Genomic DNA, 19,828 nt, shown 5'->3' on the forward strand with positions numbered 1-19,828 from the left:
TTTTATTTATTTGTCATTTTATTATTTTGTTAAAAGCCTCATTCTATACTTTTGTAGCATTTATGTATTTATTTATTTATTTATCTATCTATTTTCTATCAATCTAAGGTGCTGCATTTTATTTTATTTATTTTTATTTTTTCAAAGAATCTCTCTCTATACTTTTGTAGCATTTATTTTTATTTTTTTTAATATTCCCCCTAGATTTGTACAATGAACAATCTTTTTTTTTTCATAAGCGTTTTAATTTTCCTCTGTTTTACATTTTTGTTCTACATTTACTGTACTATATTTGTGTAGACTAAATTATAAATCTAAAAACTATGGCCCGGTTTCACAGACAGGGCTTAGACTAAGCCAGGGTTAGGCCATAGTTCAATTAGGACATTTAAGTAATTTTTACAAACATGCTTAGAAAAAAACATTACTGGTGTGCATCTTGAGACAAAACAAAGACACTGATATATTTTAAGATCAATCAGTGCAATTTTATTTCAGTTGAAACAGCTCAGACTTACACTTTAGTCTAGGACTAGGCTTAAGCCTTGTCTGTGAAACCGGGGGTATGACAAAAACAAAAAATAATTGAAAAAGAAAGAACTGTTTAGAAAGTATTGATCTGAGGGTCAATAAATAATTACAGAATTTTCATTTTGTGGTAAACTATCCCATTAAAATAGCTTTGCATATGTAAATAAGCTCTGTTGTGGTCGGCTGTGGTCTTTACTTTTGAAATAAGAAGCTAACCGCAATCGTATAGTAACTTCCCTCAAACTTTTACTCAAAAATGACAAACCTGTCTTCGTTTACTCTGCCTTTATGATTTGCTTTCTTCTGTGGAACAGAAAAAAAGAGCTTTTGAAAATGAACAATGAAAGTCAATGTTGGTTGGACCGCAAATGATGATCTTTTGTGTTCAACAGAAGAAAGCAGCGCAAATGGGTTTGGAGCAACATGAGGGTGAGTAAACGATGAGAGAATTTTCTTTCTGTGATGAACTGTCCTTTTCAGACATGTAAGATCATCTCAGTATCAGTCCCATCTCAGAAATCCAAAGCTGTGTTTTTGGGATTGGGAGCATCTTAAAGAAGACTGTTCTGATCAAGACATCAAACAGCGTTAAGATCTGAGCTGTTGCGTCCTGCCAAAAAGAGCTCAATGCGCCGCGTACACACAGTTCAACACGCCTATACTGAATTCATGCCGTGTTCACGCATTTGATCAAAGACTCATTCTAGCAGAGAGGTTCACTGGTGTTTTGTTTATGTTTGTCTTTGGCAGGAACCTCCGAATCCCCGCGAGAGCCCTGAGATAAAGATTTGTACGACAATGATAGACGCTCATCCAACTGTGTAAACATTAAAGTGACAGCATAAATTATGAGGCGATAAACAGGTAATTGAATTGTCTTGAATAAATCAACAGGGATCGACAAAAAGCCCCCGCTCTGATTTTTGAGCAAAGGGTTTTGAATGCTTTTCTTAAGAAAACGAAGAAATGTGTCAGTCTGTTCACGTTGCTCCTTCCACAGATCATGTTAACTGTGAATTCTGTCATCATTTACCCATCCTCGTTTTACTTGAAACTCTTATGAAAACTCTCTTTCCTTGCGGAGCACAAAGGGAGTTATCAAAATGTCATTTCTGCTTTTCCTTACAACAAAAATGCATGACAATCACTGGCTGTTTAGTTGGATATATACAGCATAAAAACCTGCATTTGAAGACCAGCATTATTGATTTTCTTTTTGATTGCATAATAATGGCTGTGTACTGTACAGTCTGGTATCGCTTTGGCAGCTGTGATGCCTGATTACTGGATTAAATTTAGACCGGTTTTTATTTTTGATAATTGTGCACATCTTGAATCTGCAAGTCAGCAGACATTTATAGCTGTACTGACTGATTGTCATTTAGGGTTGGTGCACAACAGACCAATTAGAGCACAGTTTAAAGATGTTTTAAAGATGTAGTGTTGTTATGAATAAATTAGTTTTATTGTTAAAACGCATCTCATCGCAAATCCATCTCAAAATAATTTATTGCTAATATCATCCAAAACATTTTATTTTATATTGATAACTGTTTTTGTATTCGAAATGTGTGGAAAAGTCAAACAAATCTGGACCCATGTTGAATGAAACCTCCTAAACTAATGCATTTTATTATTTTATTTTATTGTATTTATAATAAAACTATATTTTATTTTGATATGTACTTATCTATTTATTCATTTATTTATTTATAAAACAACATTTTATTTTATTTTATTTTGTTAAACTCTTTTTGTTTTCGAAATGTGTCGAAAAAGTCAAACAAATTTGGACCCAAACCTACTAGACTATTTTATTTATTTTATTTTATTTTATTGTAAAATAATGTTTTGTTTTAATTTATTTTATTTTGGTAACACTTTTTTGTGTTCAAAATATGTGGAAATGTCAAACAAATTTGGACCTATGCTAACTGAAACCTCCTAGACTAATACATTTTATTTCATTTTAATTTATTTATAATAAAATTGTATTTTTTTTATTTGTATTTATTTATAAAATATTTTATTTTATTTTGATAACTCAAATTCAAGTTAATTGAAACTGAAACCTCCTAGACTAATATATTTTTTTTATTTTATTTTTGGTTTTGCTTTGTTTTAATTATTTATAATAAAATAAAATTGTCTTGTATTTTGCATTATTTTGCTTTTTGTTGCTTTATTATTTTATTTTATTGTATTTTATAATAAAGTAATATTTTATTTTATTTTATTTTGATAACTTTTTTTTTTCAAAATGTGTGGAAAATCAAACCAATTTGGACCCAAACCTCCTAGACTATTTATTTTATTTTAATTTGCTTTGTTTTAATTTATTCATAATAAATAAAATAAATATATATTATAAAATAAAATAAAATAATTTTGTTATTTTGATAACTCTTTTTGTGTTCAAAATTCAAAACTTCAAATTTTGAAAATTCAAACTAATTTGGACCCAAGTTAATTGAAACCTCCTAAACTAATATATTTGTATTTGGTTTATTTTTTTATTTTGCTTTGTTTTAATTTATTTGTAATAAAATACTATTTTATTTTATTTAGCTTTTTATTATTTTATTTTATTTTATTTTAAACTCTTTTTTTTTTTGTTCCAAAGGTGAGGAAAATAAATTTGTATTTGAACCAATGCTAATTGCTCCTAGACTAATACATTTTATAAAGCCAGAACTACTAAATTCACTACTTTTTTTTGTTCATGTCTTATTTTCCCAGCACTGTGACTTCCTGCCCTCAAAAACTGTTGTGAAATGAATGTGCATATTCGCATACATCCCAAAGTAGCCGATTATATTGTTTAAGCACATTGCTTGAACGGCTGTAATAAACCTCAGTCAGTTATTGGCCGTTCCTCGTGCTGGTAGGGGTCAGATTTTTGAGTCAACATATCCCCAACGCTTGTTCGGGTAACTCTTGAGCACATTTGATTGAAATCTGTTGTCGCTGATTGGCACGGCGCGTCTCCACCGAGACGTAATGGGAGCAAGGGAGAGCCAAGGCTAAGAGGCTAATTGGTTGTTCTCAAGTGATTGATGTCAACGTTGCTCAGCAATGCCAAATTAGCAGAGCCCAAGGTGAGCCGAGTGCAGGCAAGGACCCGCAAACAGGCAAATAATGGCCTTGATGCTCATAAAAATGTGCACAGACACCAGATGCCACTCAAAGGCCTGTCAGATACCCCTCTGCTGATTGATGGCAAAGAGAGAACTTTCGATTTAGGCATGGGGGCTCTCGGCGGCCTGGATTGATTTCGTCGTGGGGAGACAGGTGGCCGTTTCGTACACGCTTTAATCAGAAAACCCTCAGGTGGGGCTCAAGTCTGCTCGGTTAAGTTGCTTCGCCATTGACTTTCCCTCCAAAAACCGAGAGGGGGACCTTGAGCTACAGTTGCCACCCCATATTTCCTGGCGTCACGTCCTGCAGCAGCTGTCATTCAAGCTCCCCTCTGAATTTTTGGAAAGCTCATCTTTATTATCCATGTCAACCCCGAACCCTCTGCTTCCAGCAGTCGCGGGCCGCAACCGAGGGACGACCGGAAAGCTGCGCCGCGGCAGATGTGCGGCGCTCTCAATTGCGTTTTTTCCTCCTATGACTGTAGATCACACGCTATTACGACTCGCACTGGCTGTGTGATCTACTAGGGGAAAAACAGCAGTCTGGGCTGCCATTTGGAGCGCTGCACATCTGTCGAGCGAATCAGACAGTTTTATTTCGCTCTCAGTGAGGGAAAAAAACATCAAGTTGCCCACAACTAAACTGTTTGCATTTGAACTTTGCATATGGCAGGGCTCTACGCTTACTTTTCTTTTTAAAAGTACTTAAAAAATTTATGAGCACAGTCAAATTTTTTAGGAGCACATTCTAAACAATAATCAAAACATCTGATAAAAAAAAAAATAGCTTTCGTATTACCAGGTGATATTTGATTTGGGATTTATTATTCTTCTGTTTTCCAGCATCTTTTGCATATTTGAGCCCTTTCCAGCATGTACTGTATGATTTTGAGATCTGTCTTTTCACACTGAGGACAACTAAGAGACTATTAAACTGTGTAAAAAGGTTCAAACTATTTTAAAAGTTGCTCTAGAGGGAAACACAATGCATGAAGAGCCTGAAAACTTTTGAACAGGATGAAGATGTCCAAATTAGGTAGGTATCTAGATCATCTTGACAATAGCATTTTCTATTTATTATTTTTAACTGGAAACTCAATCAATTTAAAATAGACACTGCAAAAAAATTATATACTTAAAGGATGTAAAGGCAATTTCAAGCAAACGAAAAAATATAATTATCATCATAATTGGCATTTACTCTAAATTATAAAATGACAAATAAATAAATGAATAAACCAACAAAGACTTGCATTGGCTGTGTATATTCTGGACTGTGTTTGCTTTCCGGTTTTCCCTCTGAGCGTCCGAATGGAGGCGTAAACCCAAAAAGCAACAGGAACTTCTGAAGTCTTTTGCCGGGAGTGAAAGAATAAACTGGCTCCTATTTCTCATTAGAAATGGAAGAACAAATATTCCGGTGTTTGTTTAATAAGTTATGAAGGGAGAGGGTCCGCTGGGGCTCAAAAGCTATGAAAAAAAATGTGTGAAATTAATTTGAACTAATTGAATAGCCTAAAGTACCTGCATTGAATCCAAGGAATCCGATAATTCCCTTGTGGCACGACCAACAGGTGATTGTATTAGGAAACGCCAGTCTTTGTGGATTTGAAATGCGTGTTTTTCACAGATGATTGCCTGTTCATATGTACGCCTGCAATAATTTCCATAAATCAGACCAATTTTAAGAAGTTTTATGACTTTAACGAGTCATGAAACCCTGTTTCAGCATTGATTAGTGGAGGAAATTGTAAATGGAGACGGACAGCAAACAGCATCTATTGATTCAGACAGTTATTTCACTTTCATTAAGTTAAAATTTCTACAAATGCATGCTGAAGTTGATCATTACATGCATGGTTTTTTATTTGTATATAGAAGGTTGTAAACCTGGAGGATTTATTTTTTACTATTAAAAAAACAAGGAAGACTTTGTATTTTGGCACAGAGGTTGCATAAGTGCATTTATTCAGTCACCTAAATTGCAAACAATACCGTCGAGGCCATGTTTTTGTTTTTATTACATTTCAGCACTAAAGGTTTGATGGCAGATTTAGTTGCAGCAAAAAACCACATACTGAATGTATACACTTTCATTTGAGCAGAATGTCTCATTGTAGATAAACTATGACATCTAGCTAACCCCATGCTTGAAAACTCATGGAGTTTTTTTTTTAAGTAAATATAGAGACATTTTGAATATAGATATATTATTTTTTTTAAACTATAATTTAGTCCAAAAAAAAATGTCTTCAAGGTTTTTTTTTTTTGTAGAAATAGTGCAATCAAATGGTTGCCAGGTTGCACAAATATTGTAAAAACAGAGCAGAAAAAGGGGGAATAGGGGAATTTAAGCTCACATTTGGCAACCCCATACAGAGAAATTTTAAATATGGATAGATTTTATTTTTTTAACTACAATTTAGTCGTAATATTTATTCAATGATATTGCATGGTGAAATGGTCAAAATTTTTTGTTCTATTTTATGAAATTTTGTTAAAATTCTCAGCTCACCAGCCTTTTCTTTTCAGAAATTGTGAATGCAATTGGTTTCTGGGTTGCAAAAATAATGTAAAACACAGCAGAAAATGTGTCCTTTAAAAGAGAAGCTCTGAAAGGGAATTTAAACTATGACATCTGGCAACCCCATGCATGAAATCTCATGGAGGTCTATTTTTTTTTATTTTTATTTTTTTAAATATAGAGAATAAAGAGACATTTTTAATATGGATTTATTTTTTGTAACTACAATCTAGTCTCATGGTGATGCAGTCAAAGTGAGCATTCAATCATCAGCAAATATTTTCCAGTTGCACAAATAAAGTAACGTACAGGGCAGAAAATGTGTCCTTTTAGGAGAGAAGCTCTGATAGGGGGATTTAAATTAGGACATCTGGCAACCCCATCCATGATAACTCATTGAGGTCAATTTTTGTTAAAGTAAATATACATTTTTAGCTCATCAGTTGTTTTTAATATAGAGAAATTATAGAGCCTTTTATTGCGATATTGCATGTTGATATAGTCAAAGTGAGTGTTTAATCGTCAGCAAATATTTTTCGTCATAGTTTATAACATTTTGTTGAAATTTTTAGCTCATCAGCCTTTTTATTTAGAGAGTGCATACAAAGGTTGCCAGGTTGCACAAATAAAGTAAAGCCAAGGGTAAAAAATGTGTCCTTTTATAAGAGATGCTTTGATGGGGAATTTAAACTAACATCTGGCAACCACATACATTAAACTCATAGAGGTCTATTTTATTAAATTGTTTTGTTAGTAAATATAGAGAAATTTTGAAAAAAAATTTTAAACTACAGTTCAGTCTCATAATTTTTCTTCAATGGTATTGCATGTTGATCTATTCAAAGTGAGCATCAACAACAAACATTTTTCACCATCTATTTATATATATATATCTATTTTTTTTTTTAAATTTTCCGCTCATCAACATGTGAATGGTTGCCAGGTTTATTTTTTTTTAAGCAATCACAGGGCAGAAATTGTCTTTTTTTTAAGAGAGAAGCTTTGATAGGGTGATTTTAACTATGACATTTGGCAACCCCATGCATTGGCGGTCCATTTTTCTTTTCTTTTCTTTTTTTTCTTTTGTAAATAAATATATGGATATTTTGAATATAGATATATTATTTTTTTAAACTACAATTTAGTCTCATAATTTTGCTCAAAGTGAGCATTTAATCATCAACAAACATTTTTCGCCATATTTTGATATTTTTTTAAAATTTTCAGCTCATCAACCTTTTTTCCCTGCAGAAATAGTGCATGTAAATGGTTGCCAGGTTTATTTTATTTTTTACAGTAATCACAGGGCAGAGATTGTAATTTTTTTTATGAGACGCTATATAGATATATTATTTTTTAAACTACAATTTAGTCTCATAAATTTTCTTCAATGTTGACATAGTCAAAGTGAGCATTTAATTGTCAGAGAATATTTTTCATCATTGTTAACAAAATTAATACTATTTTCTAGTGTTTCTAGTGTAATGTAGTGTTTCACGTTCCTTTAATAAGAGGGATGAGATAAGGTGGTTTGTGATGTTCTGAGCGTTTCTGTATAGGGAATTCGGCATTAAACGAGAGAAGTGCGAATATGGGAAAAATATGGAGGCAAGATTTAAGGGCCGCCGCTGATATTGGACCCTAATGAAAGCAGCGCAGAGTTACTGAGATCCGGGGTCTGCTTCGAAAATTGACTATCTGTCTGTGAGTACCAGTAATTTAGAAACCTCACCAGGAGAGAGCAGTTGAGTTATAACTCTCTGTTTTGCTTTTTCTGTCTCACTCCCTGTCTCTCTTCTTCACACTCGTCTCACACACATAAACTCTTCCCCGTCCTCCGCCTTCATTCTGTCTGAACTCGGCCTCTCTCATTAATCATGGCACACAGACACTGGCTTTGGCCCAGTCTCTCTGAAGGTCAGGCCCAGTGAATCAGCACTTGAAGTTTGCTGGAGAAGAGCGCGGCTCTGCGCTGTAACGGCAGCCTGCCGGTCCAGCGGGCGTCACACAGTGGCCCGCCGTAAACATGTCACACGCTGAGCACGCTGGACAAGCCCTTGTGTGCTGCTGGGCTATTGGATTGGCCCGGAGAGCACAGCTGTGAAATAGAGATCGGCATTGTGCTGCTGTCTGCTCCTTATTTCTTCCTTCTTGTTTTCTTGCTTTCTGTAACAAGCAATAAAATAGCATTGATAAAATCTGCAGTGCTTCACAGATCAGTGGCTTATGTACATTCAAAGAAAATACAGTAGATGTATATTCTTAACTTACATATTGAGTCTCTCTGCATTTATTTCATCTGTAATATTGCGAAATATTATTACTATTTAAAATAGCTGTCTTTTTATGTGAATATATTGTAAAATTAAATTTATTTATGTGATGCAAAGCTGCATTTTCAGTATTGTTACTCAAGTTTTAGTGTCATATGATCCTTCAAAAATAATTTTTCTTATTATCAAGATTTCTTATTATTAATGTTGAAAACAGTTGTGCTGCTTCATATTTTTGTGGAAACCATGATACATTTTTTTTTAAGAATTTTTGAATTAAAAGTTCAGAAGAACAGTTATTTTGGAATAGAAATCTTTTGTAACATTATAAATATCTTTGCTATCACTTTTGATCAATTTAATGCATCCTTGCTGAATAAATATATTAATTTCTATAGAAAAACAAACAAACAAAAACTTACTTACTCCAAACTTTTAAATGTGTATATGCTACAAAAAACAAAACAAAAAAACAACTACCTGTCAGAAGTTTTTGGACAGTAAGATTTTTAATGTTTTTAAAGCTCTTCTGCTCACAGAACCTGCATTTATTTGATTCAAATTACAGCAAAAACATTACAATTTTGAAATATTTTTATTTAAAATAACTGTTTTCTGATTGAATATATTTTAAAATGTAATTCCTGTGATCAAAGCTGAATTTTCAGCATCATTACTCCAGTCTTCAGTGTCACATTATTTTTCAGAAATCATTCTAATATTCTGATTTGCTGCTTAAGATTTCTTATTATTATCATTGTTGAAAATAGTTGTGCTGCTTCATATTTTGTGGAAACCATTTAAAGCATACTTGCTAAATAAAAATATTAATTTCTATAGAAAAACAAACAAACAAAAACTTGCTGATTTCAAACTCTAAAAACTACCAGTCAAAAGTTTTTTTGAAGTAAGATTTAAATGTTTTTTAAGAAATATCTTCTGCTCACCAAGTCTGCATTTATTTCAGTCACATGATCCTTCAGAAATCATCAAATATTCTGATTTGCTGCTCAAAGATTATTATTATTATTATTATTATTATTATTATTATTATTATTATGATTATGATTATTATTATTATTATTATTATGTTGAAAACAGCTGAGTAGATTTTTTTTTTAGGTTTCTTTGATGAATAGAAAGGTCAGAAGAACAGCGTTTACCTGAAAAAGAAATAGTTTGTAACATTATAAATGTCTTTATCATCACTTTTGGTCAATTGAAAGCATTCTTGCTGAATACAAATATTAATTTCTATAGAAAAACAAACAAACGAACAAAAACTTACTAACTGAAAAAGAAACTGCCAGTCAGTTTTTGGACAGGAAGATTTTAATGTTTGTTTTTACAGTTACTTTAAATAGTAAAAACATTTCAAAATGTTACTGTTTTTGCTGTACTTTGGATCAAATAAATGCAGGCTTGGTGAGCAAAAGAAACTACTTTAAAAAAACATTGAAAATCTTAGTGTTCAAAAACTTTTGACTGATCTGTAATTATATACCTTTTCTCTTTTTTTTATTTTCATGCTTTCTTCTGCCTGTCCTTCCTCCTTTCCATTCTTTCTTCCTTCAGATATCTATTAATATCTGAAACATTGACTTTCTGTTTTATTAATCGATTGATTTATCGTTATATAATGTATGTTTGTTAATGACATTACGCAATAATAGTTGCACGTTCAATTCTGCCTCTGGAAACACTTTAAATATCTTTCATTATGTAATTGAGGCCAAGCAACAAGGCCAAGTGTCAAAGTGATTTTGCTATGAACAAGATGACTAAAATGGCTCATTCAATCAGAAATCAGACAATTTTCAGAAAGTATTTGTAATAATAAAATTTTCCTGTATAATGCATATCAACCATACAGAACATATCCGTCATTTTACATCGAAAAATCAAAGGAAATAATAGGAAAAGCAAAACCATGAGCGCATGACAAAATCCTTAAATCCACATAAACCGGATCATGTCTGCATAGGATTTACATTTGTCTTCTCAAATTGTGTACTGAATGAGTGTTGTTATGGCCTTCGCTTGTCATTCTGATGGGATGCAATGCGATGTAGTCGACTCAAGGTTGAGCTGAAATGCTTTTCATCAGCTGGACTCACAATGAACATTTGCATTGATTCATTTTTTTCCAAAGCTATGGCAAGCCATTTTAGCCTAAAATATTCGAAGTGTTACTCGTCGTTATTGCATTTTTTAATTTTTACTAGTAATAATGCCAATTAGAGAGCTCTCTAATTAAATTCTTACTAGTAACAATTCCAATTACAGAGCTCTCTAATTCAGTTTTTACTAGTAATAATTCCGATTGGGGAGCTTTTTAATTTAATTATTACTAGTAAAAAATATGGCAAGCCGTTTTAGCCTAAAATATACTAAGCGTTACTCGCCGTAATTACATTCTTACTAGTAACAATTCCAATTACAGAGCTCTCTAATTCAATTCTTACTAGTAACAATTTCAATTAGAGGGCTCTACAAATTAATTTTTACTAGTCATATGTCTCCGTTGACTTCCATTCATTTTAAATGATAGAGCTCTACAATTGAATTCTTACTAGTAACAATTCCAATTAGAGAGCTCTCTAAATCAATTTTACTAGTAATAATTCCAATTACAGAGCTCTCTAATTCAGTTTTTACTAGTAACAATTCCGATTAGAGAACTTTCTAATTTAATTACCGTAAATCTCCTAATACAGGCCCGGGCCTTTATTTTACTCAAGCGCATCGTGGTCCAGGTCTTTATTAGAAGGAGGCCAGAATTAGAGGCAGGCCTCAATTTCTATTTGAGCAAAACGAACTACCAGTAGAATAAAAAAAACGAGATTTTGTGTCTATAGGTGCATTTAATAATCACTCCGCTCCAGCTCCGCTCCGGGTTCATAATTTCCCGCTCCCGCTCCACTCCTCGCTCACTGATATCAGAAACACCGCTCCGCCTTCGCTCCGCGTCAAAAAAAAAAGAAATAATGTTTGAAATATAACGGTCCTGTTCATAACACATATTAAAATAAAAAATACTAAAATAAAATAACAGGAGAGTTTGGAACACTAGTGTGCAAACTTTGTTCCTATCACATAACAAGCTAATAACATTGTCAGCATTAAAAGAGTATAATCGCTGCTTTATGACGTGCAAAGTTTGTAATGAAAATAAAAATACATTTTCTTCAGTTATTTTACCTATGAATCGCTGCATTTCTTACAGATGTCTGTTTATTCGAAATCAGATACCATTACATTTGTTTTAATGCATTATTGACAGAGTGATTGCATGTGAATAAGTGTTGTACCCGTTTAAATCGTGCTTTCACCTGAAAATATTCATTATCTAGAAGGAACAAACTAATTCCTTGTGAACTATAATTTACCGCTCATCCATTGCCTTTACATTCTTTCTGATTTGAGTGATCCATCTCTATCAAGCTAGGTAAACATGTTTAACATATGAATTCTTGCTTAATATGTAGTTATATTATGGACCGTTGGCATGAATTGTACTCATGATGGAGCGGTGGCGGAGCGCTCTTGGAGCGAGTAAAAACCACAACGCTCCGACTTTTCAAAAATCCGCTCCTCCCTCCACTAATAACAAATTCCAATTAGAGGTCTACAAATTAAGTTTTACTAGACATATGTCTACATTGACTTCCATTCGTTTTTAATTACAGAGCTCTACAATTGAATTCTTACTAGTAAAAATTCCAATTAGAGAGCTCTCGAAATCAATATTTACTAGTAATAATTCCAATTACAATGCTCTCTAATTCCGTTTTTACTAATAACAATTCCGATTAGAGAACTTTCTAATTTAATTACAAGTAAAAATGCAATTACAGAGCTCTACAATTTAGTTTTTACTAGTAAAAAAACACATTAAAGATATGTTTAATTGCAGAGCTCTGTAATTGAATTAAAGAGCTCTCTAATTCAATTCTTACTAGTAACAATTGAATTAGAGAGCTCTCTAAATGGAATTCTTACTAGTAAAAACTGAATTAGAGAGCTCTCTAAATGGAATTCTTACTAGTAAAAATTGATTTAGAGAGCTCTCTAATTGGAATTGTTAGTAAAAAAATTTATTATAAAGCTCTGTAATTGAATTAAAGAGCTTTCTAATTCAGTTCTTACCACTAACAATTGAATTAGAGAGCTCTCTAAATGGAATTCTTACTAGTAAAAACTGAATTAGAGAGCTCTCTAAATGGAATTCTTACTAGTAAAAATTGATTTAGAGAGCTCTCTAATTGGAATTGTCAGTAAAAATTGTATTATAGAGCTCTGTAATTGAATTAACGAGCTCTCTAATTCAGTTCTTACTAGTAACAATTGAATTAGAGAGCTTTCTAAATGGAATTGTTACTAGTAAAAACTGAATTAGAGAGCTCTCTAATTGGAATTGTTAGTAAAAATTGTATTATAGAGCTCTGTAATTGAATTGTTACTAGTGAAAATGCAATTACGAGCTCTAGTAACGCTTAGTATATTTTAGGCTAAAACGGCTTGCCATACAAAGCTACATTTAGGCCCTTCATTCTAGCAATGCACATTTTGCTCAGTCAATCTTCTATTGCTTATTCAGAAAATGTCCAAATCCGGTTTGTGTGGCTGACGCATGAAGCCCAGACGCTTGGATGTTATTCGCCTGTGGTTGTTCTCAACTTCACACTTATCGCTTGACAGCTGCCAATACCCTGTGTGTTTTCAGTCAAACATTCTGCATATTGAATGCAAGCTTTGCCTGTTGTTTATCACGGAGGGCTGAGACACCTTCGAGTCTTTGTTTACGGATAAACCCGTGCGCTCTTACGCAGCATAACCTTGGATGCTTAAGCAAACCAGAAGTGAATCTCCCCGAGTGGAAGGGGCTTTATGTGTTTCCATGGTATTTCATCGAGCTGAGCTTTAGAACTGGACTGACATTTCCTGATTCCTCGTGTTTTTCTTCCAAAGCGCGCCGCAGCCGAGCATAAGCAATAGCAATTAGTTTGGGGACCGGCGGAGAGAAATGCCGTAAACATATTTGAACTCAGAAGTGCAAATGGACAGCCTCTCTGAAATGCAAAGTCGGCCCTGTCCCCGAGATAGATCGGTTTACCGGCGTTCAGCGCCTCAGCCTCAACAAAAATGCTTATTGTGTATTACTTTATTTTTTCCCCTCAAGGCCTCATCTTTCTGTTCGTTCTGTTTCAAAGTCAGTTCAGACCAGAAGGAAACGATCGGCGGGCTTTGTTTTCCTCGTGGAATCGGCAAAGCTTTCCGAAGTTTTCTTGGTCACAGCAGCTTTATATGTGTCAGAGGTAGCGGAGGATTTACATGAGCTTGACAAATACGCAAAGCCGCCGTTTTTAACCCTGGAGACAAGCCTGCTTTGTAGTAGATTCTTTCTCTATAGCGTAATAAATCTATAATGACAACTACAGCTCACTCGGTGAAATGTAAAGCGTGACAAATGATCTCGTTTCAAACATACTGTATTCACCAGGTTCGTAGAGAAGTAATATTAGTATTCATGTTGGATTCATACAGGCTTTGATTTGAAGACATTCTCAATCATTACAAAAGGGTTCACTACTTTTAATAATGAAAGATTATGCAAAGATTATGTGTAGTTATGCAATCTTGACATTTTTGACATCCAAATGAATTTTAACTCAGAAATTGGAAGGAGTTACTTAAATTCTTGTCTGTATGAGTTATTTTTTTAAATGCATGTGCATATTGTTTTATCCATCTGTACTGTTTATCGATATATCGTACTATCTATAAATTTGTTGATCTGTCTATATATCGTTATATCTATCATTCTATCGTTTATCTATTGCTCTGTCGTTTGTTCGTTTTATCATTATATCATTTATCGATGGAAATTTGTCTAGGAATTTAAAAGGAGTAACATTGAGATGACCAAAAGAAGAAGCTGGTAGTAAAAGTGGCAAGAGAAACTCAGGACATCAAATTAGCACCGCAAAAGATTTATTGCTCCCAAAACCATGAATATTTACAAACATTTAAGAAAATGTTATTAAACAATTACTAATTTATATAACCAAGACAAACGGGAGAGGAACGGAAAGTAGCGCTAGAAATCAAAGAAATAAACATAACAAAAAGACCCCACTATATCCACCCGGTCCTCTAAATAAGAAAACAAAAATGTGGAAAAGAAATCTTCAGCGCAAATGCGCCCTAAACTTACACTAACTATAAAAACACAAAAATACACATTTAGCGCACTTACTAAACTGGTGTGTCTAATACAGAGAAAATCCTGCGTGCAAGATATGTATATCACGTGACTTACTAGGCTGTTCCAGGTCTCCCTTGTCTGTAGACCGCAATTAGAGCACAAATTTAAGTGGAGCAAAAACAAGCGGGCTAAAGGTGTCAAAGACACATAACATCATGTTCATCATGAACGTAGATGTCACAAGTGACATAACTTTTACACAGGTCATTCCAACAAATCTCACGCTAATCTCGTAAGCATTAACATCGTAGCAGATAAACAAATAGCCAGTGACACCAAAAGTTAAAAAACACACGCCAAGTCAAACAGCTCATCTCTTCCAGGTGCCGCATCCAATTTAAAGGTCTCTTGGCAGATCACGATTGGCAGAGATGACACACCGTCACGGATACCCAACGATGATTGACAGCCACACCAGCGAATAGCGTTCCAAAGGTAGGCGGTACCTAGGAGCGCTTAAAAGGTGACAGAATAGAAAAGAGAACATACACAAGAAAAACAGTGTACAGTTCGTAACACTATCGTTCTGTCTATCATTCTGTCTTTCGATCTATCTATCAAAATTCAAATTCAAATTCAAAATTGCTTTATTAGCATGACTGTAAAATTACAATGTTGCCAAAGCATTAACTATATGTTGAGGAACATAATAACAATGAGAACATCTAAATAATTTCAATAATTAAAAATATTAAAACAATTTAAATTTAAAAACAGTGTAACAAAATAGAACGTGTAAACATTTGATACCACAGTGTTTAACATATAAACACACACATGCTGAGGGTCACTGTGGTAGACAGTAGGGAAATATACTGAGGTCAGACATAATATACACTACACACATTACATACATCCACCTGTTGTCTCTCAGGCTGTGGCACATCCATACATATCTCATATACATATCATACAATCTCTCCTGTCTCGCAGTGAGCACACACTCTTTGCTCTCTGGGTATCTATCTATCTATCTATCTATCTATCATCTATCTATCGTTCTATCTATCTATCTATCGTTCTATCTATCTATCTATCGTTCTATCTATCTATCTATCTATCGTTCTATCTATCTATCTATCTATCTATCTATCGTTCTATCGTTCTATCGTTCTATCTATCTATCGTTCTATCGTTCTATCGTTCTATCTATCTATCTATTGTTCTATCGTTCTATCGTTCTATCATTCTATCTATTGTTCTATCTGTCGTTTGTTCGTTCTATTTATCATTGTTCTGTCATTCTATTGTTTATCTATCGTTCTGTCTATCATTCTATCCATTGTTCTGTCTATCGTTTTTTCATTCTGCTTGTCTAGTTCTATCATTCTTTCTTTTCTTCTGTCATTTTATCATTTATCTATCATTCTATCTGTCGTTCTCTGTCGTTCTGCTGTTCTATCTATCTCTCTCTCTATCTATCTATCTATCTGTTCTATCTGTTCTATCATTCTATTGTTTATCTGTTGTTCTGTCTATAATTCTATTCTATCTATCATTCTGTTGTTTATCTTTCTGTCTATCATTCTATTGTTTATCTATCTTTCTGTCTGTCATTCTATCTGTCATTCTATCAATCATTTTATTGTTTATCTCTTGTTCTGTCTGTCGTTTTATCTATCATTCTGTCAATCATTATCTATTGTTCTGTCTGTTCTGTCTATCATTCTATCATTCAAACGTTTATCTATCATTCTGTCTATCATTCTATCTTTCTGTCTATCATTCTATCTATCGTTCTATCTTTCATTCTATCATTTATCTATCTTTCTGTCTATCATTCTATCGTTCTATCATTCTATAATTTATCTATCTTTATATATCATTCTATCTATCGTTCTATCATCATTCTGTCTGTCATTCTATCGTTCTATCTATCATTCTATCATTTATCGTTCTATCTTTAATTCTATCATTTATCTATCTTTCTATATATCATTCTATCTATCGTTCTATCATCATTCTGTCTATCGTTCTATCATTCTATCGTTTATCTATCGTTCTGTCTATCATTCTATCGTTTATCTATCGTTCTGTCATCATTCTATCGTTTATCCATCGTTCTGTCTATCTTTCTGTCATTCTATCAGTCGTTATATCTATCATTCTATTGTTTATCTATTGTTCTGTCACTTTATCTATCTACAGTATCTATCTATCTATCTATCTATCTATCTATATATCTATATATCTCTCTATCTATCATTCTGTTCTATCATTCTATTGTTTATCTATTGTTCTGTCTATAATTCTATCATTCTGTCTATCATTCTATCTATCGTTTATCGTTCTATCATTCTATCGTTTATCTATATTTCTGTCTATCATTCTATATATCGTTCTATCTATCATTCTATCGTTTATCTATCGTTCTATCTATCATTCTATCATTTATCATTCTATCATTTATCATTCTATCTTTCATTCTATCATTTATCTTTCTATTTATCATTCTATCTATCGTTCTATCTTCATTCTGTCTATCATTCTATCGTTCTATCTATCATTCTATCGTTTATCTATCTTTCTATCATTCTATCTGTCGTTATATCTATCATTCTATTGTTTATCTATTGTTCTGTCGTTCTATCTATCTATCTATCTATCTATCTATCTATCTATCTATCGTTTATCTGTCGTTCTGTCTATCATTCTATCGTTTATCCATCGTTCTGTCTATCTATCTTTCTATCATTATATCTGTCGTTCTATCTATCATTCTATTGTTTATCTATTGTTCTGTCGTTCTATCTATCTATCTATCTATCTATCTATCTATCTATCTATCTATCGTTTTGTCACTCTATTGTTTATCTATCATTCTGTCTGTCATTCTGTCTATCGTTCTATCTATCATTTTTGTGTCGTTGACCCCCAAAACTAATAAATATGTTTAAATAATTTCTAAAAGCTGTACAAAGCTGTAGAGAAATAAAATCTCCATCCTGTTTCTGCTTTTCGGTCCTCCCAGCAGTCACATCCTGAGCAGCAGCACATAAAATGGACCTCTGTGCTCATGCTGTGCTGTCAGCCAAGACTTGATCTACAGGCAGCCATCTTTAGAAAGGCAGGATGGCAGATATGCAGCCGCAATCTGAAACCCAACCGACAGAAAGGGAAAATCACAAATGAGATCTCTTTAATATGTCAATTATATTTCCTAGGCCGCAATAAGATGGAGTCAAGGGCAGATGGAGAATCCAGCTTAATTTTCCTGCTTCTCAGGTCTTTCTCCTGAGAGAAAGACCCCAGTAATTTATATCTCCTTGTTTCAAAATGATCTGTAGTTCTTCCTATCATTCTGTTTTTCTGTCATTCTATCTATCTATCTATCTATCTATCTATCTATCTATCTATCTATCTATCTATCTATCTATCTATCTATCTATCTATCTATCTATCTATCTATCTATCTATCTATCTATCTATCTATCTATCTATCTATCTATCTATCTATCTATCTATCTATCGTTTGTTCGTTCCATTGTTAGTTTGTTCGTTCTATCTATCGTTCTATCTATCTATTGTTCTATCTATCATTCATTTGTTTGTTCTTGCTATCATTCTGTCGTTCGTTCTGTCTAGCTATCATTTGTTTGTTCGTTCCTTTGTTCGTTCTATCATTCTATCCATCTATTGTTCTATCTGTCATTCATTTGTTTGTTCTTGCTATCATTCTGTCGTTCGTTCATTCGTTTTGTCTATCTATCGTTTATTTGTTCCTTTATTCTATCTATCTATCTATCTATCTATCTATCTATCTATCTATCTATCTATCTATCTATCTATCTATCTATCTATCTATCTATCTATCTATCTATCTATCTATCTATCTATCTATCTATCTATCTATCTATCTATCTATCCTGCTGTCTATCGTTATATTCTATCTATTAGATCTATCTATTAGAATATCTATCTATATCTATCTATTCATCTATCTATCTATCTATCTATCTATCTATCTATCTATCTATCTATCTATCTATCTATCTATCTATCTATCTATCTATCTATCTATCTATCTATCTATCTATCATCTATCTATCTATCTATCTATCTATCTATCCTGCTGTCTATCGTTATATTCTATCTATTAGATCTATCTATTAGAATATCTATCTATATCTATCTATTCATCTATCTATCTATCTATCTATCTATCTATCTATCTATCTATCTATCTATCTATCTATCTATCTATCTATCTATCTATATATTTGTCTATTTGTCTATTTGTCTATCTATCTATCTATCTATCTATCTATCTATCTGTCTGTCTGTCTGTCTGTCTGTCTGTCTGTCTGTCTGTCTGTCTGTCTGTCTGTCTGTCTGTCTGTCTGTCTGTCTGTCTATCTATCTATCTATCTATCTATCTATCCTGCTGTCTATCGTTATATTCTATCTATTAGATCTATCTATCTATCTATCTATCTATCTATCTGTCTGTCTGTCTGTCTGTCTGTCTGTCTGTCTGTCTGTCTGTCTGTCTGTCTGTCTGTCTGTCTGTCTGTCTGTCTGTCTGTCTGTCTGTCTATCTATCTGTCTATCTATCTATTTGTCTATCTATCTATTATTTGCTCCATTGTTCGTTCATTCCATTGTTCGTTAATTACATTGTTTGTTCGTTATATCGTTCGTGCTATCATCAATCGTTCTATCAGTTCATCATTCTGTCAATTTATATATCACTTGTTCATTCGTTCGTTCCAGCTATTGTTCTATCTATCTGTCATTCGTGTGTTCATTCCATCTTTCGATTGTTCTATCTATCTGTCTGTCTGTCTGTCATTCTGTCTGTCATTCCATGTATTGATCGTTCCATCATTCTGTCAATTTATATATCACTTGTTCATTCGTTCGTTCCAGCTATTGTTCTTTCTATCTGTCATTCGTGTGTTCATTCCATCTTTCGATTGTTCTATCTATCTGTCTGTCTGTCTGTCATTCTGTCTGTCATTCCATGTATTGATCGTTCCATCAATCTGTCAATGTGTATATCTTTCTATCATTCTAACCCTGCAACCTGAAGTTTTTCTTCACATTTTAATGCTACCATTAAACACAATTACAGTGTGACGAACAGCGCACAATA

General features: G+C 33.1%; 1 protein-coding gene across 1 annotated transcript in view; it reads right to left on the minus strand.

Moving 5' to 3' along the window:
• Positions 1-8,124: 8,124 nt before the first annotated feature.
• The window catches only part of LOC141287757 (dihydropyrimidinase-related protein 2-like), a 55,270-nt gene continuing 43,566 nt past the window's right edge, over positions 8,125-19,828 (minus strand). Inside the window, exons 12-13 of the mRNA XM_073819889.1 lie at positions 15,029-15,188; positions 8,125-8,290 (exon numbers count right to left, since the gene is read on the minus strand). Of these exons, the coding sequence (XP_073675990.1) occupies positions 8,125-8,290; positions 15,029-15,188 (326 nt within the window). The remainder of the gene's footprint in view (positions 8,291-15,028; positions 15,189-19,828) is intronic.

Source organism: Garra rufa, chromosome 15 (genome assembly GCF_049309525.1).
Source record: "Garra rufa chromosome 15, GarRuf1.0, whole genome shotgun sequence".
Classification (NCBI taxonomy): Eukaryota; Metazoa; Chordata; class Actinopteri; order Cypriniformes; family Cyprinidae; genus Garra; species Garra rufa.